Here is a 25,947-nt window from a genome sequence, read left to right as displayed (position 1 = left end):
TATTCCCCCAAATAAGGGGAGGCATCACTGTTCAAATTTGGAACCCAAGCTACAATGAAAATTTTAAAAATAAATTAATTAATTAAAAATTTTAAAAATAAAAAATAAAAAACTCCACCCTCCTAAGGTGCATAAAAGGGGAGCAAGGTCGTTAGGGAAATTGTGAACACTTAACTAAAAAATTCTCCATAGAAAACCTTTCATTTGTAAAAGACCATTTCTAATTTAAGCATAAGAGAGTCCCAATTTACACATTGCCCGGCAAACCCTTGGTTTCTTTTCCAATCCTTTGCAGGTGTGTGTACGAGTTCATACCAACTATCAATTGCAATGCATCATCAAGAGTATTCCATTACTCATACTTTGTCTTTTACTTTATGTTCCATCCATTATAATATCTTATTCTCTGTTTGTTTTTTGTTTTTTTTTTTTTTTTTTTTTTTTTTTTATTCAATAAAAACCTGCTCACAGTCTTCTCTTCCTACTTTAAAAAAGGATGCTGCACTTCTTCTTCTTCTGGACTATGGAGGATGAAAGTATCATACTAGTATCTGACTCAAAAACCATCACTAACCCAACATCTTGATCCAGTCAAAATTAACTCAGTACCCAAATGGAAAGCTGTAAACTTCAATTTGACTTATTGTTGCCAAATACTATTATGAACTACGTAGAATATCCTTCATTCTATGGCCCATTGACTGGCTCAAGCCCTATGCCATCACTTTTTCTTTCTTTTTTTGGCTACAATTTGCCATCGCATATAGTACTAGATTGCTCTCCAGCTTAATCATTACTGGTCCTAGTTTTCTATCTTTTTGCTTACAAGAGGAGGGTGACTGAGGAATTTGAACCCAAGTTCTCTTCTATAGGAGAACTGTACAATGCAATCATGTTATGATCATCGTCACCTTAGCATGAATTTTAACGCAAAATTTATGTCTAAACTCTAAAAATACTTTTGGGTTTGATATTTACCTTATATTTGAATGGGAGATGTAAATTCTGACCACCCATTTCCTCTCCCCTTCCACATCTTCGTCTGCTCCAAACAAACCCTTAAGATTAATTTGAATTAATTGCCTGGTTGTCTTTCCATTATTGTTGTTGTTCTTATGCCACTCATCTGTTAATCCATTCTGGGTTCGACAGGCCAAGGCTAATTTGTTAAGCTGTTTAAAGTTACTTTAGGAATAAGGAGATTATTTGAGGAAGTAGCAAAAATCAGCTTATTATCAACAATGCATTAAAACACATGTACATTTATAAAATAGAGGAGAATAACCAAAAGGAAGTGATACTTTTTTAGACTTTAGACTGAGTGCATACACAGGTAATTGGTATAGCCAATAAAGCCAAAGAAATTACATAAATTATTATCACACACTTAAGGAAACCCAATATAGTAGATGTTTTATGAATCCCAGATCATCACAATGGCTAGAACGGTCACTCCAAGAAGCACAGCAAGAAATTTGTAGAATGGGGTGTCAAAATAACATTCAGATTGGGGTGTGTAGCCCTTTGCCATAAGATGGTTAATGGCAACATAGACGAAAACCCCACAAGCAAGGCCCGTTGAGATAGCATAGATCCAATTAGCTGTTTGTCCTTGAGTTGTGGCATCAATAGCAATGCCAATCCCAACTCCAACAGGGCTAGATATAGCAAAAGCAAACGAATAAGCCGCAGTTGACAGAAATGGCCTCTTTGGTAGCATCCTGAGCAATGCTATCCCCATTGAAATGGCTGCAAAGACTTTGTGCAAGGATATTGTCCACAGATTCTTCCATGCATCAGCCTCAGTAGCTGAAATTTAGTTGGGAGGAGTTGTAGTTAAATTAGCTAAACGAAAACACTACTCATTCAAACTAGCAGACCGGAGATATGGGTTTTGATTCTTTTGAAGCAAATTCAGGTATATGGGTTTTACAGGAGCTAAAAACAACATACAATAATAAAAAATCATGAAATAAGACAGTAAAACAGAAAAAAGATGGATCTAGATATGCTTGCCTAAAATACACAGTACAAATGTACTTGTTTACAATCTCTTACAAAGATGGTAGCTATGTGCTTCTAAAATTATTTATAGAATCAAATGTGATATGGCTAGATATATAAGAAAGAAGCAGTCTCTATATATAGGTTATTATACCAATTACAAAAAGAAAAGGACACTCATATTTATAAAGAAGAAAAGCTATGTTATATTCGATGATTTCTTCAAACCAAATCGCCAGCCACCCTCTATTTTTCCCATCACAATAACTTAACACCAAAAACTAAAGCAAGATGAAATTTGATGGACAAGGAAAAAAAATATATATATATATGTATACACAATATGTATGAATGTATCATTTACCTGAAACACCCACAGCAATACCCTCAAATACTGAATGAAAACACAAGGCGAGGATGAGTAGTAAGGCATCTCCAAAAGAGGTTGTCTTCAAGAACTCTGGGTTGACATCAACATGCACCTCTCTAGGTTGCTCCTCAGGTGTCCTTCCTTCTTCCAAAACTCGAACTCTAGCATCTCTTGTGCCACCACTTGTAACATGAGCCACTATGAAATCAGCAAGCATGGTGAGAACATAACCTGCCGATGCTAACATGAATGCAAAAGGGTATGTTTTGGTCGTGAGGCTTGCAAAGGTCCCAGCTGAATCACTCAAGAAATGGATCAGAGAGGTTGCCAGGAAAAGCCCACCAGCAAATTGCGTTCCCAAGAGAAGAAAGCTTTCGTTCCATCGGAAAAAGTAGGGAGAGACCCCAAATGCAAAAGTGCTTACTAGTAGGATTATCAAGCACCATACTTTAACAAGAATCAAGTGCTTTGAGTGCAAATTTACTTGATCGCTGCTGCTCTGATCATTGCCATCGTGACCTTTGATAAGGGATAATTGGATGACTAGGAGACAGAAAAGCAAAGTGGTTGACTTCAGGGTTTTCAAGGAAGAAATGGAAGCCATGGATGGGGCTTAAAAAACTTTCTTGATATTGTTTTGGTTAGGTATGTCAGTTATATAACAATGTCTTTGAAAATAATACTACTTGGATCTATGCCACCGAGTTTTTGTCTTTGTAGTACAGTTTTGACTTTGTGAAAGATTGTAGGATTGTACGACACACACTTGAGGGTTAATAGACGGTCCAGCCAATAAACGTAGATTTTGAAATTAGACAAAAATGCAATTAACTTTTGTTGATTTTGCCGAAAAAATATTTTAATCTTTTAAGTTTCAAATTAGTTGTTTAAATCCAGTAATTTTATCTCGAAGTTATTTTAATTGGTTATTTTAGTACAAGAATTTTCTCTAATAACCATTTAGTTTTTTAAATTGGTTATTTTTAGTCATTTTTGGGAAAACTTACCCAATTAAGTGAGTAATGATTTTTAGCAAAGTTATCGGACAAAAGTGACCAATTTCAAACTTAAAAAATTTTGGACAAAATTAGTGGGTGTAAATTATATTTTTGCCTTAAAATTATAATCAACAATGGCAATGATTGATATTTACCTTATATTTGAATGGGAGATATGTAAATTCTGGCCACTCTTTTTCTCTCCTCTAGCTTCCACATCTTTATCTATTCCGAACATACCCTTTAGATTAATTTGAATTGGGCTAAGTTTGCTTGGATGCTTGTGATACTTTGCCAACCCAATTGTCCAGGGCTCGACTCGCCAAGGGTACTAAAACCATATATTAGTTGTTTAATATTAAGTATACAAGATTGCCGAATAAAATAAAATAAAAAGTTACGTGTCATTAACAATTTAATTATTGATCAAGCATATTCTTAAATGGATTAAACTCGGTTATAGATTCTTCTCAACACACAAAAAAAAAAAAAAAAAAGGTTTCCAATTAAATTTAACAATAGGGGAAATTACAATAAACCCACATGTGATTTGACCCGTTTTCACTTTGTCTACCTGTGGTTTAAAACTTTATATTTTGTCCACCGAAACTTCAATTTGTTTGCTCTCTGTTACTCACCTCACCTTCAGAGGTTAGAAAAACACATTTTTAATACAAATTAGAACATAATACGGATAAAAAAAATAAAATAAAATAAAATAAAAACACGAATTATTGAAACTTTTCCACACTAGAAACTCAAAAAACCCCCTTCTCCTTCTCCAAATCCTAAGAAATTGAAATTCACACTTAGTCCCCTACTTTGCATCTTATTCTTATTCCTCAACTTCCCCACAGCCAGCCTTTTTTCCAAAACCCATTTTGGAATCCTGAAATCTTGTACTTCCAGCACTACAATGACGTTGTTCCCGAGCCCCCTTTATCATTCAGCAATGTCCTTGTCTCTCACTCCAACAATTTCCTCAACTTCCAATTCACATTTTTCTTTGGTAGCATCGAAATCTTCAACCGAACCACTGAGTCCGAGATATCTATCTCCTTTCAACCCCTCATATATCAAAAACACCACCTCCCATGGTGTTCACAAGGTCAAAGCCACCCTATACATTCAAGACCCATGGAAGTACTCTATTTTCGGTCGACAACATTTGGGAAGTATTAGTTATCGGAAAGACGATTAAGTGTTTTCGATTAATGGGTATTGGTCAGAATCTTCTGGGAAGCTCTGTATGGTCGAATCAAGGAAGAGTTATGTTGGTTCGTTTAATTCAAAATATCCAGATGTTTTTCTTAAGCTTAATTATTCAAAAAAATAATAGCATTTATGGTAGTTTGATTGGTGGAACATTAGAATATTTGCATATGAAAATGATTATAATTACTTTGAACCAATTGTGATATTGGGGTTGTCTCAGAATTTCTAGGACTCATGAGGAAAAGTTTCAATGGTTCATATTTTTTATCCGTGTTATGTTCTGATTTGTATTAAAAATGTGTTTTCCTAACATCTGAGGGTGAAGTGAGTAACGGAGAGCAAACAGATTAAAGTTCAGGTAAGCAAAGTGCTAAATTTTAAACCACAAATAGGCAAAGTGAAAACGGGCCAAACCACATGTGAGTTTACTATAATTTCTCCTTAACAATATAGTTAAATTAATAAATAAGTCATATGCTTGAATCTAATTAAGGAAATATAACAATATTTGTACTTCATGATGAATGCAACTACACGATATCCCCCTAAGACAAGCTCCTTTTTTTTTTCCCTGTGTATATATAAGACAAAAAACGTAAACCAATGGAATCTATTACTGGGGTGATTGTGATTAACATGTAAAAGGCATTCTGACCAAACAAAGATTTTTTTTTGCAATAGACCAAACAAAGATTGAGACTATAGATGCAAGACATGGTGAATAAAAATATATAAATGATGGAATAAGAATTAATATTAAGGATGTCGTAATCATTTATCCTTACATGGAAAACTAAGATGTCAACAATGATGAGATTAGATGGAAATAGCTAATGACCACAACTCTTAACCCCTCTTTAATTGGTTCAGCTTATTTTCATTTTTAAAGAGTTTTTTTTTTTTTTTTAAATCATCGCCTTCTTTTCGTTTTAAGGCCCTAAGAATATTTATTAATTAACTATTTTTAGAAACTTAGGGCATGTTTGGTAGACTGTAATAAGTGCTGTAATGTAATAGTTATTCCTATAATTTAATTATTCTTTAGTTTGGTTATGTTTTTATTACAATGAATAATCATTCCTTTTAAATAACTATTCTTCACAATGAGGAATAATTATTCCTCTTTAAAAGATTGTATCAGTCATTCCTTAGTATGTACAATATTTTCAAAACTTAATATATTTCCAAATAAACAAAATTTTCATATACATCTAACAATTATAAAAATAAAAAATCATAAAAAATAACACATATCTCTCTTAAATTTAAAAATAACAATTTTTAAGGAGATATAATTGTATGAGTAAGAAATTTCCTAAAATAAATGTTAAGTTTCATTCTAATGTTATAACTTACAACCAAACTAATGAATAGGTTTAGTTATTACATTACAACACATTTTATTCCTAGTAATAAAGATTACAATTCCTATCGTAATCCTCATTCAGTGTACCAAACGTACCCTTAAAAAAAAAAAAAACCAATAAACTTTTTTCAAAGCTTTTTATATTTTTTATGAAAGTAGTATTAAAACTTTTTTAAAATTGTTCTTTACTAAGTGCCCTAAGAGCATCTGTTAATAATACCCTTTATTTAATTTAAAAGTATATTATTTTTATGGAAAAGGCAATATGGTAAGCTATATATATATATATATATATATATATATATACACTTGACTGAGTCATTAAACCATTTCTGAACCATCTGATTCACTCTCCCTTCTATCCGGCCATCCCGATCCCACATTAAATTTACAAACTGGGCATGTGCCTTGCTGCCGCAGCCATAGATCAATGCAATTGGCATGAAACTGCCAAATAAGAAACACGATCGAAAAATAATGAATATCATACAAATCAACTAGATATGCTATATCAGAACTGTTTTGTGGATTTCAGAATCTGTTGTTTATGCAGCAGCATAGCATCCATAATAACAGGGGCGTAGCTAGGAATACATGCTTGGGGGGGCCGGGTTGTAACAGAGATATACCAAATATAATTTTTAAGTCTATTGGATACAAAATTATCAACTTTCATATATTATTATATACTTGAAAATGTTGGGAATTCAACCGAAATTTCAAACCTGTGAGAAACAAAAAAATAGAGAAAACAAAACGCCAAAAGTAAAACAATCACACGCACAAGACAGTATTTACGTGATTCGGCAATTTGTGGGTGATGTATATTTGGCATTTCCAGGAGCATTTTCCAAGACAACACTAGCTACTTTGTCATTGAAAGTTGATGTCAATTTTATCAATTCAATAAAATTGCCTCTATTTTTTGAATCAAGGCTTTCATCATGACCTCTAAAAACACAAGCTTGGAATGCTAGCCATCGAGCACACTCTATTGAGGTTTTGAGCCGCAACTGATTATTCTCTAATTCTTTTGACGTTTGTTTCTCAATTAGCTTGTCAATATGTCGTGAATGATTCTGTAAATCATCACAACATTTCACAGCATTTTTATGTAGAGAGTTTGGTCCTTTCCCTTCATGACGAATTAAAGGACAATTCATTCCATCTTTCACCTTTTTCCAATTATTAAAACCTGTTGAAATAAATACATCTGATCCGGGACGACCTATTGGTTTCTTACTAAAAAGGTAGCAAGGTAGACAATATAATGCATCCGTTGTAGGTGAGTATTCCAACCAATCCTTATGTGAAACAAACCATGAAGGTTGAAATCGACGACGATGAGTATCATTATTGTATGGACAGACTATATCTTCAAGTTGGTATGGACCATTTATGAGATAAGTTCGTCGAATTTCATCTTATTTGTTGATAGGAAATTCACATATTTGTTTACGTGTTCCTGGATCACAATCTATCTCTTTAGATTGAAGTTTTGGACATTTGGAGGTGTGTTCATCAGACATTGAAGTATTAACATTTGTTTCTACAGCCACAGGTGTCCTAATTTCTGAATTGCTAACATCTTTTTTCTTAAAGAATGCATCAATTGTTTTTTGTTTGCTCATAATTCTTTTAACTTTAAGAATATGACTCAATTAACCTGAAAAGAATTTTAAAAAATAAAATTTTAATTAGAAATTTTTGCTTAGTTATATGAATATTATTCATACTCAAGGAAAAAACAAAATTTTCACTATAATTTAAACAGTCAGCCCATTTTTAATACAACTTTAATTAATAATAACCCCTCAAATAATTTAATTAATTTATCTTTTATAATGCATTGGTTAATTTAATTATATAACTTTAATTATTGTTGTTTAGCATAACAATAAACTATATTGTTTTAATTTATTTGTCATTAATTATAATGCTTTAATCCTAGTTGGTAATTACGCAATATAGTTTTAATTTATTTGTCATTAATTTTAGCATAACATATCCTTTGTTACAATTCCTAAAATATAGCAATAAATAATTAAACAATTCTTAAAAAATTGCAATAAATAATAGCTAATAATTTAATTATTAACTTTTGAATAAATATTAATTATTATTTAATAATGTTGGTTTACACTAAAAACCAACACATTGACCAACAATGAGGAATAACCGGATAAGATAAAGACAAATAGATAAAAAATAAAAAAATAAAAAAAAAAAAAAAAAAGGAAGGTAAAAATCAACCAATGAATGATTGAGATGTATTCAGCCAAAAAAAAAAAAAAAAGAATGAGTGAGAATGTGAGATGATATTAAAGTTAAAAGAATAAAAGGGCTCAGGCAGAACAGAATTCATTTCTACTAAACAGTCTAAACCATTCGGTGAGATAGAGAGAGAGAGAGAGTCAGAGAGAAAAACCTTGAGGGACTGTTGGAGCCAGAGCCGGAGCGGAGGAAGCAACTAGTCAATGGCAGATCTCCGATGAGTGATGACCGATCTACCGTCTGGCATCGACGATCTGCAAAGATTTCGTTCCATTTTTCATTTTAGTGACAGTGAGAGAAAAAGAGAGAAATGCCTTGAGGGAGGGCTGGAGGGGTCACCGGAGCAGAGGTCGATCTCCGATCTGCATGAGGGGCGAGCGACGACGAGCGAGCTGCGGCGTCGCGGCGACATGACCGTGGGTTTGCTGGGGTTTGGTTTTTATTTGTGTATTGGGGATTTTTTTTTTTTTTTAGATAAAAACCTCTGTCTCTCTGTGTTCTTTGTGTTTCTCTCTGTGTTTGGTTTGCTGTTGAGTGTTGAGTTTGGTTTGCTGTTGAGCTTGATTTGCTCTGTATAGGCAGTATCGGGCATTGTGGTATCTGCCACCGATTTGATTTCTCTGCCAGCGACGTGATGGTTGGATTTTCTGATTCTCTGTAATTTTTTTTTTTTTTTTCGGTTGAGAATGCGTGGGCTTGCCGTGAGCGAGCTACTGGGCTCACCGTGGGCTTAGCTTGCCGTGGGCTTCTCTGTGAATTTTTTTTTTTTTTTTTCAGATTTTAGTTCAATTTTTTTTTTGGGCTTTTTTTTTTTTTTTTTGGCTTGAAAGTAGAACAGATAATTTTTTTTTTTTTTTTAATCTGAGGATGTTACTAATTTTTGATTGAGGCTTGGGAGAATGGGTGAGAAATTGGGAGGGGGGGCCGGCTGCCTAAGGTTGGGGGGGCCTAATTATTTTTTCTTCATAGTCTAATGGGAAAATTTTTTTTTTTGCTGGGGCCACGGCCCCCCCAAGCCACTATGTGGCTCCGCCCCTGCATAATAATTCAAGATCTTGAAATATGAGGGGAAAAAGTATGGTGAAATTAGAAATGCTAAACATCAAGATTCAGGTTGCAATATTTAGTATATGCGAGCATAATTCCTAAATCAGGAGATCATTGTAAAAATATGAATTAATAATTAATTTGAGGTATGAGTATCTCAATGACTCTTTGTATATTCTTTGTGTATAATTAATGAAAATCTAAGAAGTAAGAAAGGTATCGTTGATGCTTTTGCTAACCATGCAAACTCTAACACTGTTGTCTCCTCTCTTATGGATGATTGCAGGCAATTGATTATCCGGATTCCACAGTTGCATTTTAGCCATGTATACAGAGAAGCAAATAAGAGAGCTGAGTGCCTAGCTAGATTAGGATTTTCTCTAGATGTGGATTTTGTGTTGTATTCCAGTCCGCCTGAGTACTTAATCTCTGTTTATGAAGCTAATTGCCGTCATTTGTACCCTAACAGGCTATGCCTTGAACCTATTTTTTCTGTTTAGCTTTATGAGGTATATATCCTCTTTTACCCCACAAAAAAAAAATATATATATATATATATATTGCCTTTATTCTTAGATTTTGGAAATGTGTGCGACTCATTAGCTAATAAAGTGGACCAGATTCAATATGGACAGTAGAAGAAACTGATGCAAACATGGCAAGCTACGAACTAGCTCCCCCATATTAACTTGATCCAAGCAAATGTAATTTACTTTCTTGCCCAAAAATTATTTTAGGGTCTGTTTCAATATCGCTTATTGCTAAAAGTTGAACACACTGTAATAAAAATAATTTTTAAATGTATGAATAATACCATAGAATGCAGTTTTAAAGTTGTTTTTGTTTAAAAAAGTACTTGCGAGTCCTATAAACAATGCACGAGACCCATAAAAAATGTTGGATACAGCTGAAAAATCATTTCAGCTCTATCCAAACGTTCACTTAGTCTTTTAATTTTGAAGTCTGTTATTTTAATCCAATAACTTTACTCAAAAATCATGTTAGTCAATTATTTTAGTACAGTAAATTTACCTAAAAATCATTTTAGTGCTTTAAATTTATTATTTTTAGTGAATTTTAGGCAAGGTTACCAAACTAAATGAGTTCTTAAAGGACAAATGATTTTTGGTAAAATTATCAGGCTAAAATGACCAATTTCAAACTTAATGGGCTTTTGGGCAAAGTTAAAGAGTGTAAATTATATTTTTGCCTTAAAATCATAATCAACGGTGGTAATGGTTGATATTTACCTTATACTTTCTTTCTTTTTTCCTAATGATATTTACCTTATAATTGAATGGGAGATATATGTAAATTCTGGCCACTCTATTCCTCTCCTCCTCCACACATTCTTCTATTCCAAACATACCCTTTAGTTTAATTTGAATTTGTTAGGTTCTAAAAGTTTAGAACAATTGGCAAATTGTGAACACAAACTTGTCTTGATATAGATCTTAGAGTCTATAGGTATTATTAGACAATGCTCAAGGTGATTCAAGTCAAGATTCAAGAACATACAAACTGCAAGAAGAAGATTTCATAATCTGTCTAGTTCGATCGTTCGAAAGATAGGTTTGATCGATCAAAAGTCGTATCTGCAGAATTTTAATTAAACCTAAACAGCAATTCAAGCCGATTAAGAATTAGGGTTTCTAATCTACTTCTCCTAGTATATAAAGGAAACTCTAAACACGTTTTTTATAGGCTTTTCAGAGAGAGAAGAGAGTGCCTCTTTTGTATTTAGGGTTTTATTCCTAAAAAGCACTCTCATATCTTCTACCGGTGTTATTACTTGAAGAATCTCAAAATCCGGTTTTGTAGAAGTTACTGTCTTCTCTAGTCATCAAATGTGCTGATGATCTAAACCTTCAAGGGTGGTCTTGGAGTCACAAATAGGAGAGTTTGTGTTTTAAAGGGTCTAAAAACATACAGAATTAATTACTTAGTTGTCTTTCCATTCTAGTAGCTGTGCTTATGGCACTCATATTTGTCAATCGAAAAATTATTAAATACTCCGAGAATACCATGAATGCGTACTCCCCCCTCTCATATGAATTATGGATCCTATTATGAATTTAATTTATGGGACCCAAAATTATGTGAGAGGGGAGAATACACATTTATAGTACTCCAAAAGTACTCAATAATTCCCCTTTTTAATCAGCTTGTGAATCATGAAATCAAATCCATTCTGGCTTCAAACATGGCCACGGCTAATTTGTTAAGCTATTTAAAGGTACTTAAGGAGGTAATTTGAGGAAGTAGCAAAAAAATTAACTTCTTATTAACAATGCATTAGAAGACATACATATTAGCAACAAAAAAATAGAAGACATACATGTAGAAAATACAGGAGAGTAACCAAAATTAAGGAAATGATACTTTCTCAGAATTTAAGACTGAGTGCACACACAGGTAATTTGGTATAGCCAATAAGCCAAAGAAATTACATAAATTATATATTATCAAACATTCACACTGTCAAACAAGGAAACCCAATATAAAAGACGTTTTATGTATCCCAGATCATCACAATCGCTAGAACGGTCACTCCAAGTAGGACAGCCAGAAATTTGTAGAATGGAGTGTCAAAATAACATTCAGATTGGGGTGTGTAGCCTTTTGCCATAAGATGGTTGATGGCAACATAGACGAAAACCCCACAAGCAATGCCCATTGAGATAGCATAGATCCAATTAGCTGTTTGTCCTTGAGTTGTGGCATCAATAGCAATGCCAATTCCAACTCCAACAGGGCTAGATATAGCAAAAGCAAATGAATAAGCCGCAGTTGAAAGAAATGGCCTCTTTGGTAGCATCTTGGGCAATGCTATTCCCATTGAAATGGCTGCAAACATTTTGTGCAAGGATATTGTCCAAAGATTCCTCCATGCTTCACCCTCCGTAGCTGAAATTTAATTGGGAGAGATTGTAGTTAAGTTTGTTAAACGTAAACACAACTCATTAAATTAAACTAGCATATGAGAGTTATGGGTTTTAAAGGAAATCAAGGTATATATGGGTTTTACAACAGCTAAAAATGAAACAACATACAATAATAACAAATCATGAATATAAAAGACTTGGTAAAACAGGAAAGATTTGATCAGGATATGCTTGCCTAAATTAAACACTGCAAATGTACTTGCTTACAATCTGTTACAAAGATAGTAGCTAGGTTCTTCCAAACTTATTTACAGACTCAAGTGTGATATGGCTAGATATATAAGAAGCAGTCTCTATATTAATTACACAAAGAAAGGGACACTCAAACGGTCAAACTTATAAAGAAGAAACACTATATTGCATTCAATACACAAACCTAATCGGCAACCACCCTCTACCATCACAATGACTTAACAACACAAAGTAAAGCAAGATGATGAAATTCGATGGACAAGGAAAAAAAAAAGGAAACGTACCAAGGAATATATGTATACACAATATGTATGAATGTATCATTTACCTGAAACTCCCACAGCAATACCCTCAAATACAGAATGAAAGCACAAGGCGAGGATGAGTAGTAAGGCGTCTCCAAAAGAGGTTGTCCTCAAAAACTCTGGGTTGACATCAACATGCGCCTCTTTAGGTTGCTCCTCAGGTGTCCTTCCTTCTTCCACTACCAGGACTCTGGCATCTCTTTTGACAACACTTGTAACATGAGCCACTATGCAATCAGCAAGCAATGTCAAAACATAACCTGCCGATGCTAACATGAATGCAAAAGGGTATGTTTTGGTTGTGAGGTCTGCAAAGGTCCCAGCTGAATCACTCAAGAAATGGATCAGAGAGGTTGCCAGAAAAACCCCACCAGCAAATTGCGTTCACAAGAGAAGAAAGCTTTCATTCCATAGAAAAAAGTAGGGAGAGATCCCAAATGCAAAAGTGCTTACTAGTAGGATTATCAAGCACCATACTTTAACAAGAATCAACTGCTTTGAGTGCAAATTTACCTTATCGCTGCTGCTCTGATCATTTCCACCTTGAGGTCCTTGACCTTTGATGAGGGATAATTGGAGGACTAAGAGACAGAAAAACAGAGTGGTTGTCTTCAGGGTTTTCGAGGAAGAAATGGAAGCCATGGATCAAAAAACTTTCTTAATATTTTTTGGGTTAGGTTAATGTCAGTTACTACTGTATATAACAAGGGCTATGAAAATAATACTACCTGGATATATGCCTCTCCTAGTTTTTTTCTCTTTGTAGTACACTTTTGACTTTGTGAAAGATTGTAGGATTGTACTACACACTCTTTGAGTGTTAATCGACTGTCCAACCAATAAACTTGGAAATTTTAAATTATAATCAACGGTGGCAATGCTTGTCTTGGGCTAAGTTTGCTTAGATGCTTGTGATACTTGCCAACCCAAGTGTCCAGGCTCGACTCCAAGGTTCAAAATCCAAATATTACTTGTTTAATATAAAGTATACATGATTGCATATAAAATAAAATAAAAAGTTACGTGACTTCATTCTTAAATGGATAAAACTTAGTTATAAATTCTTAGGGTTTCCAATTAAATTTAAAAATATAGTTACATTAATAAATAAGTCATGCTTTAATTTAATTATGTTTAGGGAAATATAGACTATTTGTACTAAATTGATGAATGCAACCACATGGTACCCTCCTTGACAAACTCTTTTTTCTTTTTTCGGGTATATATCAGCCCAAAAATGTAGACATGGAATCTTTTACTGGGGTGATTGTGATTAACATGTAAAAGACATTCTGACCAAACAAAGATTGAGACTAGTATAGATGCAAGACATAGTGAATAAAAATATATAAATGATGGAATAAGAATTAATAGTAAGGATGTCATTTATCCTTATCAGGAAAACTAATGATGTCAACAATGATGAAATTAGATGGAAATAGCTACTGACCACAACTCATAACCCCTCTTTGGTTCAACTTATTTTCATTTTAAAATAGAGTTTTTTTAAAAAAAATCATCACCTTCTTTATTAAGGTATAACTGTAAGCTAGCTCTTGAAGAGAGGGGGGGGGGGGGTGGTTGATATATGAAGGCCGTACATGAGGCCCCCTCAATGTGTATTTTATTTAAAGGAAATATTAATAGGCGCCCTAAGAATATTTAATTTTAGATGCCTAGTAAAAAGAAATCAATTGATTTTTTTGGTAGCTTTTTATATTTCTTATAAAAATAATATCAAAACTTTTCTAAAACTTTTTAAAAATAGTTCTTTAACAAATGCCCTAAAAGTATCGGTTAACAAGACCCTTTATTTAATTCCTGAGAATATATATTTGATAACTAAATAATTGATAACTTGGGAGGTTGCTTCTGATAAATGTTCTCCAAGATAGATACTAATGAGTTTGACAAACGGATTTGCTATTGGGTATTGATGATTATTTATAGTCCGTTCTGTTTCACTTTTTGATGGATAAAGATTCTTTGCAGTCCATACAGTAATAAGTTTGATTTCTTTGAAAGATAATTAGTATTTAATATTAAAAAATTATTAAAGACAAATAAAAACAAGGCAAAAATCCAAAACTGATCCTCTAACTTTCAGCCTTTTTTTTTATTTCAGTCCTTTAATTTTCAGTTTTGTCATTTTAGTCCTTTAACTTTCAATTTTTGTCAATGTTGTATTCCGTTAGAACTCAGTTAGTTGCTGCCGTTAAGGATGCTGAAACAATGCCATTTTGGCTATTTATAAATTTCAAAATTAAAAGAACATAAGAAAAATTTGTAAATAAATAAATAAAATAAAATAAAAAAAAAAACATTTAAGGGGTCGTTCCCCTTCCCCTGAAATCAAAACAAAGATCGCGATGGAAATAAAAACTGATTTCAAACATTTAAGTGGATGTCTTGGCTAACATCTGCATCCAATGGTGAAGGAGTTTGGCTAACTTAAGCATTGGGTTTATGTGACCTTGAAGTGGGTATGGGATGCAAACAACATGAGGTCTAATAGCTTCTAGAATTAGGTATGGCAATTTTCCCCCGTCCCGCTTAACCCGTCCCTCCCGTTTCGCCCTGTGCAGGTTTTTTCCGCCCCACAAAAGTGGTGGGACGGGGATGGGGCAAGATTTTAGCCCCGCACCATGGGGCAGGGCGGGGATGGGCTTAGACTTTTTAGACCCACCCCGCCCTACCCTTCCCCATTCCTGCCCTACATTGCTAAGGGTCATAATTGTAAATTTTTTATACCCTAAAACCCTACTATTCAAATAAACATATCAATATTAGTTTTTTTTATTCTACCTAATGTGGTTCTCTGCCTTTATTTTGTTATGTGTTATACTATGAGATATCTTTTTCTTTTTTTTTATGATTGTCTTGTTAAACACTTGGATATATTATTCAATTTTTTCTAAAAATTGATTTGATTTGATGGGATAAATTTAGTTGTAATTTCAAGTATATTTTTATCAATGAAATAGGTTTCATTAAAAAAAAAATTGTACTAATTGTATGGCAAATTAACAAAAAGTAAAGTTTTACGAAACAAGGTGAGGCGGGGCTTCGTGGGGCCCCATGGGGCAGGGATGGGGTGAGAAATTTTTCCCTGTCATGTGAGGCGGGGCGTGACGGGAATGGAGCAAGACAAAACCATGCGGGGCGAGAACAAAGACCCCATCATTTGGCCCTGTCCCGCCCTATTACCATCTCTCTCTCTCTCTCTCTCTCTCTCTCAACTACCCTATCTAGAATGGAACCCATCTCTCTCTCTCTCTCTCTCAACTACAAACACAAACAGAAAGATGGTCTTCCCAAGCCTTTTATGGCCAAACTGGATAACATAACGTAGCTTTTATTTCTATTTTTTTTTTTTCTTAAAAAATAATCTTTTGTTTAATTACTTCAATGGTATTGAGATTTGTAACCAAGAAGGTGATGGATTTCTTGACTGATTTCTAGTGGATTTTAGGGGAAGGGGAACGCCCTTAAATATTTTATTTTTCTTATTTTCTTTTAATTCCAAAATTTATAATTAAAAAAAATAGTCAAAACGGCGTCATTTCAACGCCTTTAACGTCAACAACTAACTGAGGTCTAACGGAATACTACATTAACAAAAATTGAAAGTTAGAGAACTGAAAAAACAAAACTAAAAGTTAGAAGACTGAAATAAAAAATGCTAAAAGTTAGAGGGTCAGTTTTGAATTTTTACCTAAAAACAACTAAAGGTATCAACTGCAGCCAATAGGTAGCATGTAAGGGTGGCAAAATAAGCTCAAACCCATTTGCCCACCCAAACCCACCCACTCTAATTAAACTCAAACTCACCCAATTATTAGTTGGGTTAAATGGGTATCAGACCCAGTAATTATTGGGTTTTAACTAAAAACCCATTGAAACTCATTTAACCCAAAAACAATATACTCAAATTCAACCCAGCCTTCCAAAAAAAAATAAAAAAATACCCAGCCCTCAGACGTTTAAGGGTTTCACGAGGGATTTCATTTTCCCTCATTTTCTCGGCCTCTAATCAACAACCCTCTAGTTCGTCCTCTCTCTCTCTCTCTTATTTGTTAAATTTAGCTTTTTTGATTTTGGATTATTGATTTGTGTGTGTGTGTGTTTTTTTGTTGAAAATTTTGTTTTGGTTTGAATTGGAGATTGATTACTTTTGGGGGATTCGTTGAGATCAAAATTTCTGGCTTTGATTAGTTTTTTCTTTTTTCTTTTTTTTTAGGGGCCCCGGGGGGGGGGGGGGGGTTTAATAATTAGAGGTTGGCCTATGTTTGGTTGCTAAGAAAACGAAGGATTGAACCTTACAGCGCCCTCATTCCCCTGCTAGCGCAGGAACAGTGCCGAGGATAGCTCATCGATCTTCCTTGGCGGTATCCGATAACGCTGTAAGACAAGAAGGCAATGGTTGCTCGACTAAGCGGAAAGATTCACGAAGGCCCCATCGATGGGAGGGGACAGGATGAACCTGTCTGTTTCTTTACTGCTGACATCGAGCGTGTTTTGGCGCTTAGGACGAGGAGTGGTGACCCCTACAAAGCCTTTCGCCATGCACACGCTGGTATACGTGACGGTGGCTCCAAACGGTCTAGATTTAGGTTTTAGGGATTAAAAGTAGGAAAACAAGAGAAGAGAAAACGGAAGATAAAACGCGCTTTTGATATGGGCAGCCCTTTATTCTATTCCTTCCTCTCGTCAGGAATAGCGGGCTGAGAGCTTAGAAAGTGCGTATTACTCTTTGGGGGTCTCTCGCATACAAGAAGCAGCTCTAATGAGTTAGCTCATTAGCTCATTTAGTTTTGCACTTCGTGCTATGGGGGATGCTCCCCCAAACCCCCTACAAACACGAATACTCAGGCTCTTATCACTTCGCTTGTTTAACTGCCTTGAAAGAACTTGTGAGACAGCACTTTGCTTAACACAGGCTCTTTCAAGGCTCCCTATTGCCTAGATCGGTGGTGAACTAGAGCGGCAACAGCCCTCGCTCTAGGAGGGGGAGGGTATGGTTTACCCTCCCGTAAGGAGATAGTTAAACAGTTAGCTCCATAGGAGTTGTATTCCTTAAGAAGAGCTCAAGAAAAGCCCTATTATCGATAGAGGAAAGGGCTAAGAGAGAGCTGTTTTAAGGTGTTAGCTCATTGGTATTCCTACTAGGACTCTATTAACTCATAGCTCAGAACTCATAGCTCATTTATGGACTGTTACCCCCCTAAAGTCCCCCTCAGGGGGATTTAGAGTAGTTAAGCTCCTTAGTTTACCTGGGGTTTTATTAAGGAGTTAAGCACAATTTTGAGTCCCCGAAACCTAAATCTAGACCGTTTGGAGCCATCGTCGCGTATAACAGCTGTAACTGGCACTTAAGCTTGTCTAGAGGTCACCACTCCTCGTCTTAAGCTCCAATTACGCCCCATGTCAGCATTTGAAAACAGAGAGCATCCATCGCTGTCACTCCCCTATCACGCACTACGTCGGACCGCCGAATTCCTTTAGCTTCTTGGGAACAACTATTGCCGTCTTGTCTTCAAAGTGCGGTACATAGGAGATAACCACTTACTGTGATTAAGATTCCTGTACTAACCTGCCCCCCTTGAGTTTCTACCTCAAAAGAGTCACTTGAAGGCTCAATAGTCACTTACGCAATTATGCTTCTTCGACCTATGGGCAGTTTAAGCTGTTAGTGCGATAGGGCTTTATGAGCTTAACTTCTTAATAAAACCCTCAGTAAACTAAGGAGCTTAACTGCTCTAATCACAGTTTTTATTGGTTTAGGGACAAACCCATGAATCCTATTTGGGTTCTTAGCTAAATTCAGCTACTGATTTTGCTGAAGAAGAAAATAAGAATCCTAATCTTTTGGTTTTAGCTTATCAATTTTTAGTTATAGTCAGCTTGATTCTTATCAATATTTAATGAAATTTAATTGTTGTCTTCTGATTGTTTCCGTGGAAATTTTTACCTAAAATTGAAGTCTCATGAATAATTTTCTTTCATGATAAAATGTTCCATTTGATATTTTGAGGTTTTTAAATAAAATTTTCTCTACAATTTGCTTGCATTTTTTTCTTCTGTCGGGAATTAATTGCTTAGGAGTTTTGATTGAATTTCAAGCTTGGGTGGTCTTTCAATTCGCGAGTTTGTGAATATTGGTTCAGGCTTCTATTGGAATGGAATTATATGGGGTTTCTTGTAGGAGGTTTTTTGTAGTTGCATTTTGGGCATCATAGTAGCTAGGCTAGTCATGAACATTGTATGGGGTTGTGTGGATATCTAAATCTCATAGCTTTTCATCAATTTTCTTTTGGCAATCACCTACTGTGTATGTTATGAGATAAAGGCTTATAGATTACATTTAAGTGATATTTCTGATATATTTAAGTGTGTATTTACTGAGCATCGATCTGCAGAAGAATGCTTTGAAAATATGGTAATCTTTCCATCAGGAAAATGTTCCCCCCTGATTTAGTTTCTAATGCAATACAGTGTCACTTTTTGTTGAGTTCACATACAATATCTATAGACTATTCATGAGTAGTATTGGGTGCTCATCTGTATAGAGGCTTGGGACCAAGTTGTGTGAAATTGGCCCCTGCTGCTGGGATATCTTTCATGTGCTATGAGGCATGCAAGAGGATACTGGTTGAGAAAGAAGAAGATGATTAACCTTAGAAGAGGCAGACTTTATTTTTACCTTTTTGAATAAACAATATATGGTTTGAGTTCTAATAGTTTCTAGGTAGGGAAAACTAAGGTTTACTGTCGGCGAAATTGGTTCACAGGTCACATATTTGCATTTCTTTTCATTACAAGGTTGTAGCTCAAGAATCTCCATTTAAGATAATTTGAGTGAATTTCTTTACATTATAAGTGTTTTTAGAATTGCCAATTTGTTTCAGATCAGATGTTTAGCCTATTTACTTCAATGTAAGACCAATTACACAATTTTTAAATCCAAGCCCGTGGAAAGTGGAAAGTGTGGCCACACACGCCCGTGGTTGACATTTTTTTAGATTTGGTATTTTGATCAGGTAAGAAGTCAAGGTGGAAAAATGAAACTCAGAGAAGGGCCCCAGACGATTCAATTTGGATGAATTATAAATTCCATTGTCTTAAATCTTAAAGACCTCATTTGGATTGCAGAAAGTACTACTAAATAGCTCCTTTTGAATTTTGTTATTTTAACATATCCAATACGAGACTGGCTTTTCATGCAGTGAAGAGCTGAAAGGCATGTAAGAGCATTTGCAGCAGTGGAGCTAAAAAGCTATAATGCTATTTTAGCTCCACCAATATTGCAAAACAAGCTCACAGCAGTGGAGCCAAAGCCAAAATATTTGGCTGATTTGCTACAGTGCACATCTATATATAGATGTGCACTGTAGCACTCATCTAAAAAAAAAAATAATTTTTTAAGCAGCACTCATCTGTCCTTCCCGATTAAAATAATCCCTCCTTCTCCTTTTTTTTTCATTCTTTTATTTTCATTCTCCTTCACCGTCACTCCTCATTCTCCTTCTCCCTCACTCTCATCTCCCAAATCACTCCTGCCACTCCTGCCTCACTCATCACCGTCGCCGCCACAGACCAGCCCAGCCCACGCCGTCCCTCGCCGTCCCAGCCCAGCCCAGCCCACACCGTCCCAACCGCATCTCCCTCACTCCTCTCTCTCACCCATTGCAGTCATCTCTCTCACCCGTCGCCGTCCAGCCCAAACCAGCCCACGCCAACGCCATCCGTTGCCGTCCAGCCCACGCCGTTGCCGTCCCAGACCAGCCTTGCCCACGCCGTCCGTCGCCGCATCTCCCTCACTCATCTCCCTCGCTCATCGCACTCCAGCTCATCTCCCTCACTCATCACCGTCGCCGTCGCAAGCTCTCATCTCACTCATCAAGCTCTCCACGCCGTCGCCGTCCCAGCCCAGCCCACGCCGTCGCCGTCCCAGCCGATCCACTTCAGGTCAGTGCTCTCTCTTTTATTTTGTAGTGAATTTTTTCTGTTATTTGGTCTCTGTGCACATGAATTTTTTCTGTTTTTTCTGTTCTGGGTTTAGTGTGATTTTGTGGTCTCTGTATTGGCAATTTGATAGATGAATTGTTGTGTGGATTCTGTGCTCTCTGTATTGGGATTTTTCTGTGTGCAGGAATTGGTTGTGTGGATTATGTGTCTCTGTATTGGAAATTTTGTGTTTGGAAATTTTGTGTTATTTTGTTGAGTGGATTCTGTGCACTCTGTATTGGGAATTTTCTGTTTGCAGGAATTGATTGTGTGGATTATGTGGTCTCTTAGTGTGAATTTGTGGTCTCTGTGCCCTTGGAATTGGTTGTGTGAATTTGTGCGGGAAAGCTATGTTTTGTTGTTAGTGTAAATTGTGTGCACAAAACCACGTTCCTGTGTTGCATAAAACCAAAATTGACTCATGGCTCATATAAATGTCTCTGTAATATAACCTATCAAAAAAAAAAATGTCTCTGTAATATTGTGTTATTTATCTATGTAATTTGTTGTGTCGATATAAATGTTAGTTTGGAAATTTTCTGTGTGCAGGGAGTTTATATATATTTTTTCTAATTTTATGGAGTCACGTAGGGACACAGAGTTACGTAGAGACCTAACATTTATCACGGGTATCATGAACGGGGATATAGAAATTGACTCTCAATTTTTGGGAACGTCTCAAAATACTCCTACGTCAGTTTCTGATTCTCCACCTCCACCACCACCACAAGTTGAAAATACCTCTTCTACAAAAGGAAAACGGGGCTCTAATTTTACTGTAGAGGAAGATAAACTTTTAGTGGCAGCATGGCTCAATACTAGTGTTGATGCCATAAGCAGTAATGAACAAACACAAAATACCTTTCGTCAAAAAGTTTGGGAATATTTTATGCAGTACAATACATTCGGTACCACACGCACTGTTATCTCCTTACTAAGTTGGAGTACGATTAGTGAAAAGACAAATAAGTTTGCTGGGTGTATGGCTCAAATTAACGCACTTCATCAAAGTGGTATAACCGAAGAAGATAAGGTATAAATTATATTACAATAGTGTTAAAATGTTCATTCACCAATAGTATGAAAATATTAATTATGTTATATTTGTTTTAAATTTTTTTTTAGATTATCAATGCGAAGGCTTTGTATTTAGAGAAGTACAAGAAACCCTTTCTTCTTGATCATTGTTGGCTCATGTTAAAGGACCAACCAAAGTTTGCCGATCCTAATAATGCTAGATCGAGATCATATGTGCCTCCAACTTCAGAGGCAATATCTATTAGTGAAGGGGATTGTGGGTCCGGACTTGGTGACACTTCAAACTTGGAGAGACCTATTGGTAGGAAGGTCGAAAAGGCCATCCGAAAGAACAAAGCCGCCGGAAAAGATGTAGGGGAATATTTGAACAAAAAATTGAAATTGATTGAGGATGTAACTCGGTTGGAAGAGGAAAAAATGTCTTTTGAGAGGGAAAAACTTGCAATTGAAAAGGCAAGTAGGGAAGAAAAACTTAAGATTGAGAGGGAAAGAATGATTATTGAGAAGAAAAAATGTGAGCAAGAAGAAAGGTTAGAGGAAGAGAGAATCATGATGATAGATACAAGTGGCTTAACCGGAGCACAAAAAGCTTTTTATGAACAACTCCAAGAAAAAATCATGGCAAAACGAAGATCATGTAATTAATGAGTTTAATTGTATTTTGGATGTAATTTAGACTTTTATGTATTTTGTAGTGGTTTATGTATTTTATAGTGGCTTATGTCACTTGATGAATTATCTTAAACTATATGTATGTATTTGTGTTATGACTTGAAGTGCAATCTAGTAAAGACTTTGAAGTGCAATCTTTTTTATCTTTTGTTAAGTTCTATTTGATCTTGTGATAGGCATTGATATGATTCTTTAATTCAATGAAATTATTATTTGATCAACTATGAGTATTACAGCCACTATGGAGTGCCTAGTATCATATGCTTGGTTTTGAGATGACAGGTCTTAGAATAAATCTATGAACAATGAGCATCCATAGTATTTCCAAGTTTTTTATTTTTAGATGTATGTGTTTGTGTTGTGATTTGTGCGTGAATTAGTTATATTTATTTTAATGTGGTTTATGTCACTTAATTTTAATCTTGCATCTATAGTAATAATTGATTTTCAATTGTCTTGAAGGTTGCATCCATGAATCACTTTGTGATTCGCAAGTTCCTTCTTGATGACTCAGATGAAAATGAGATAATCGAAGAACTTGTTATGGAAGCATCACAACCTAAGCGTCGTCGTCGTTCTATCCAACGTAATCATTTGGTAGGCCATGAGAGGCTTTTTCTTGATTATTTTGCTTCCACACCAATATATCCACCTACTTTATTTCATAGGAGATTTCGAATGAAGCGTTCTCTTTTTCTTCGTATTCAATCTCAAGTTGAAGCTCATGACTCTTATTTTGTCCAAAAAAGAAATAGTGCTAACAAACTTGGTTTATCTTCATTGCAAAAGATAACTGCTGCACTTAGAATGCTTGCGTATGGAGTATCGGGTGATTTGATAGATGAATATGTGCGGATTGGAGAAACTACTGCATTAGAAAGTTTGAAAAAATTTGTTACTGCGGTAATTGATGTTTTCTCTGAAGAATACTTGAGAAAGCCAAACAATGAAGACATTGCTAGACTGTTAGCTCACGGCGAACGTCGAGGTTTTCCAGGTATGTTAGGTTCAATTGATTGCATGCATTGGAAGTGGAAAAATTGTCCATCTGCATGGAAAGGTCAATATTGTGGTCATATTCGTGAGCCTACTATTATTTTGGAGGCAGTAGCATCATATGATCTTTGGATATGGCATGCATTTTTTGGATCACCTGGGTCAAATAATGATATTAATGTGTTAGAGCGATCTCATGTATTTAATGAATTGGCTGAAGGACGTGCTCCTACAATACAGTACTCAATTAATGGTCATGACTACACTATGGGATACTACCTTGCTGATGGTATATATCCAAAGTGGGCAACATTTGTGAAAACAATCCCAGCTCCACAAGGACATAAGTATAAATTATTTGCAGCAGCCCAAGAGGCGTATAGGAAGGATGTTGAGCGTGCATTTGGAGTGCTTCAAGCACGTTTCGCAATTGTCCATGGACCTGCACGGTTTTTTCATCTTGAAACACTCAAAAAGATCATGAAAGCGTGCATAATTCTCCATAATATGATTGTTGAAGATGAGCGATAAGATGAGCGGGATGATAATGAAGTGGTAGATTTGGATTATGAACAAAATGATGGAGTGGATAATCCTCCTCCGCAAATGTTACGTGAACAAAGTGATGAATTTTTGTCATACATTGAGAGGCATGGACGCATTAGAGACCGAGAAATCCATTTTCAACTCCAGTCGGACCTTATTGAACATTTATGGCAATTGCAAGGCGAGTCGTAGGAACTTTCTTTTTTGTATGTGGGTTTAGTATGAGTCATAAGAACTTGTGCGAGTGTGAGTTTTATTGTAATTTGGTTTGAATTATGTATGTGAGCAAATCTATGGACTACATTGTTCTTGCTATAATATGTATTCTATTTTCTATGTTTTCTTATAAATCTACGGACTACATTATAAAGTTCCTTCATTTCATAGTTCACATTATTTCAAGGTTGCTTCCGGATAATTGAGACGATAATACGTTATCATGATAATTGAAAAATTGTTTTACTAAAAAAAAAAATGTATGAGTATAATTTGGGGTAAAAAAAAAATATAACACTAGACGATTATTTGCTATCACGCGGCGGCGACGGCGGAAAAAGAGTCGTCGGTGGCGGTGGCGGCGGCGACGACGGCGGTGGAAAAAAAGTCGGCGGCGATGGCGATGGCTGCAGCGGCGATGGTGGCGGTGGCGGTTGAAGGTAGTTGTGGTTGTTGTTTATTGTATAAGATATTTTATTTTATTGTAGTGGATATATTATTTTATTGTAATGGATATATTATTTTATTGTGATGTTTATATTATTTTATTGTGTTAAAAGCTAAAATAGATCCACTGCTGCAGCATGTATGTAGGTAAAATAGATAAAGTAACTTTTGGTGGAGCTAAAAAGCTAAATTTTTAACTCCACTGCTGTGGATGCTCTAAGTGGCTTTTTCAAACTATGGTCTATTCAAGCATCCAAGGGGTCGTTATTGCCATTTAATAGACGTCAAATTTCTGATAAAATTTTTTAGAATCCGTTTCCTTGAGACAAGCCCAAAAGACTTTGTATATACATATGGTTATTGCCAATTGGTATTACGCAATCAGTCGGTTTTGAATTTGTAATGTAACCCTCCAACTTACTACTACCATTTGAAGTAGAACTAAGGCTGTGTTTGTTTCAGTGTAAAATATTTTCCGAATGTAAAATATTTTTAGGTGAAAATATTTTCGGAAAAGAAAAATATTTTCTAATTATTAGATGCATTTAAAAATTATATTAGAAAACAATTTTCAGTGTTTGGTAACATTTTGAAAATGCTATTTTTCTACAAATTTTTCACATTTTCTCAACCATTTTCTCAGCTTCCAAACAAATTTTATATCACAAAATCCACCACCACCCACACATCAGCACCCATAAAAAATCCACCACCACCACACACCAGCACCCACAAAAAATTCACCACTATCCACACAAAACCCACCACCACACAACAAAAAAATCACCAAAACACCACCACCCACACCACCACAACAACAACAACAACAAAAAAATCAGAGATCAAAGAAAGATTGAGAGATTGAGGGAAAGACTGTGGGTGGATCAGTTTTTGTAGAGGATGGGTCAAAGGTGAGGTGACTAGATCGGACTAAGTAGAGGGTGGATCGGAGGTGAGGTGAGGTTGTCGGAGTGAAATAGAGGGTGGATCGGTGGACTGTGGGTCGGCGGAGGAGCACAAACTGGCGTGAGGAGCACAGACTGGAGGAGGAGCACGAACTAGGTCGTCGGACGGTGACCTGCGTTGGTGTGTCTTGCTCTATGGAGCTCAGTCTTCACTGAGCTTGGAGTGTTCATGTGAGAAGCTTGAGAGAGTGTGTGAGAGGTGTAAATGATTTGAAGGTAAAATAAAACCTGAAATGGTTTTACGGGCCAACATAGGTATTTTACAATCAACGCGGAAAGTGATTTCCGTTTAACCCAATTTCCTGTTTTTACCAAACACATAGAGGGGTGTAAAAGGCTATCCT

At 35.5% G+C, this 25,947-nt stretch overlaps 2 protein-coding genes and 1 pseudogene across 2 annotated transcripts; 1 reads left to right on the top strand and 2 right to left on the bottom strand.

The window, feature by feature from the left end:
- Nucleotides 1-1,341: 1,341 nt before the first annotated feature.
- LOC115994713 (zinc transporter 2-like) lies at nucleotides 1,342-2,978 on the bottom strand. Its single transcript, XM_031118973.1, has 2 exons — nucleotides 2,369-2,978; nucleotides 1,342-1,809 (listed from the first exon to the last, which is right to left on the bottom strand). The coding sequence occupies exons 1-2, from the start codon at nucleotides 2,976-2,978 to the stop codon at nucleotides 1,415-1,417; spliced, it is 1,005 nt and encodes a 334-aa protein (XP_030974833.1). The 3' UTR covers nucleotides 1,342-1,414.
- An 8,633-nt stretch (nucleotides 2,979-11,611) lies between these two features.
- On the bottom strand, nucleotides 11,612-13,431 carry LOC115986557 (annotated as a pseudogene).
- An 8,747-nt stretch (nucleotides 13,432-22,178) lies between these two features.
- Nucleotides 22,179-23,960, top strand: LOC115952396. Its single transcript, XM_031069568.1, has 4 exons — nucleotides 22,179-22,398; nucleotides 22,457-22,512; nucleotides 22,896-23,430; nucleotides 23,617-23,960. The coding sequence occupies exons 1-4, from the start codon at nucleotides 22,179-22,181 to the stop codon at nucleotides 23,958-23,960; spliced, it is 1,155 nt and encodes a 384-aa protein (XP_030925428.1).
- Nucleotides 23,961-25,947: the final 1,987 nt, after the last annotated feature.

The sequence above is a fragment of the Quercus lobata genome, chromosome 1, assembly GCF_001633185.2.
Source record: "Quercus lobata isolate SW786 chromosome 1, ValleyOak3.0 Primary Assembly, whole genome shotgun sequence".
Classification (NCBI taxonomy): Eukaryota; Viridiplantae; Streptophyta; class Magnoliopsida; order Fagales; family Fagaceae; genus Quercus; species Quercus lobata.
The sequence above is the reverse complement of the archived record's forward strand: the minus strand, read 5'-3'. Positions and strand labels throughout refer to the sequence as shown.

Bases quoted from the DNA above. Each gene is read 5' to 3' on its own strand.
- LOC115994713 (XM_031118973.1), bottom strand. From the start codon at position 2,978: ATGGCTTCCATTTCTTCCTTGAAAACCCTGAAGTCAACCACTTTGCTT. The intron at 1,810-2,368 runs GTAAATGATACA...ACTAAATTTCAG, and splicing joins TATTGCTGTGGGTGTTTCAG to CTACTGAGGCTGATGCATGG.
- LOC115952396 (XM_031069568.1), top strand. From the start codon at position 22,179: ATGTCTTTTGAGAGGGAAAAACTTGCAATTGAAAAGGCAAGTAGGGAA. The intron at 22,399-22,456 runs GTAATTAATGAG...TGTATTTTGTAG, and splicing joins CATGGCAAAACGAAGATCAT to TGGTTTATGTATTTTATAGT. The intron at 23,431-23,616 runs GTATGTTAGGTT...TTAATGTGTTAG, and splicing joins CGAACGTCGAGGTTTTCCAG to AGCGATCTCATGTATTTAAT.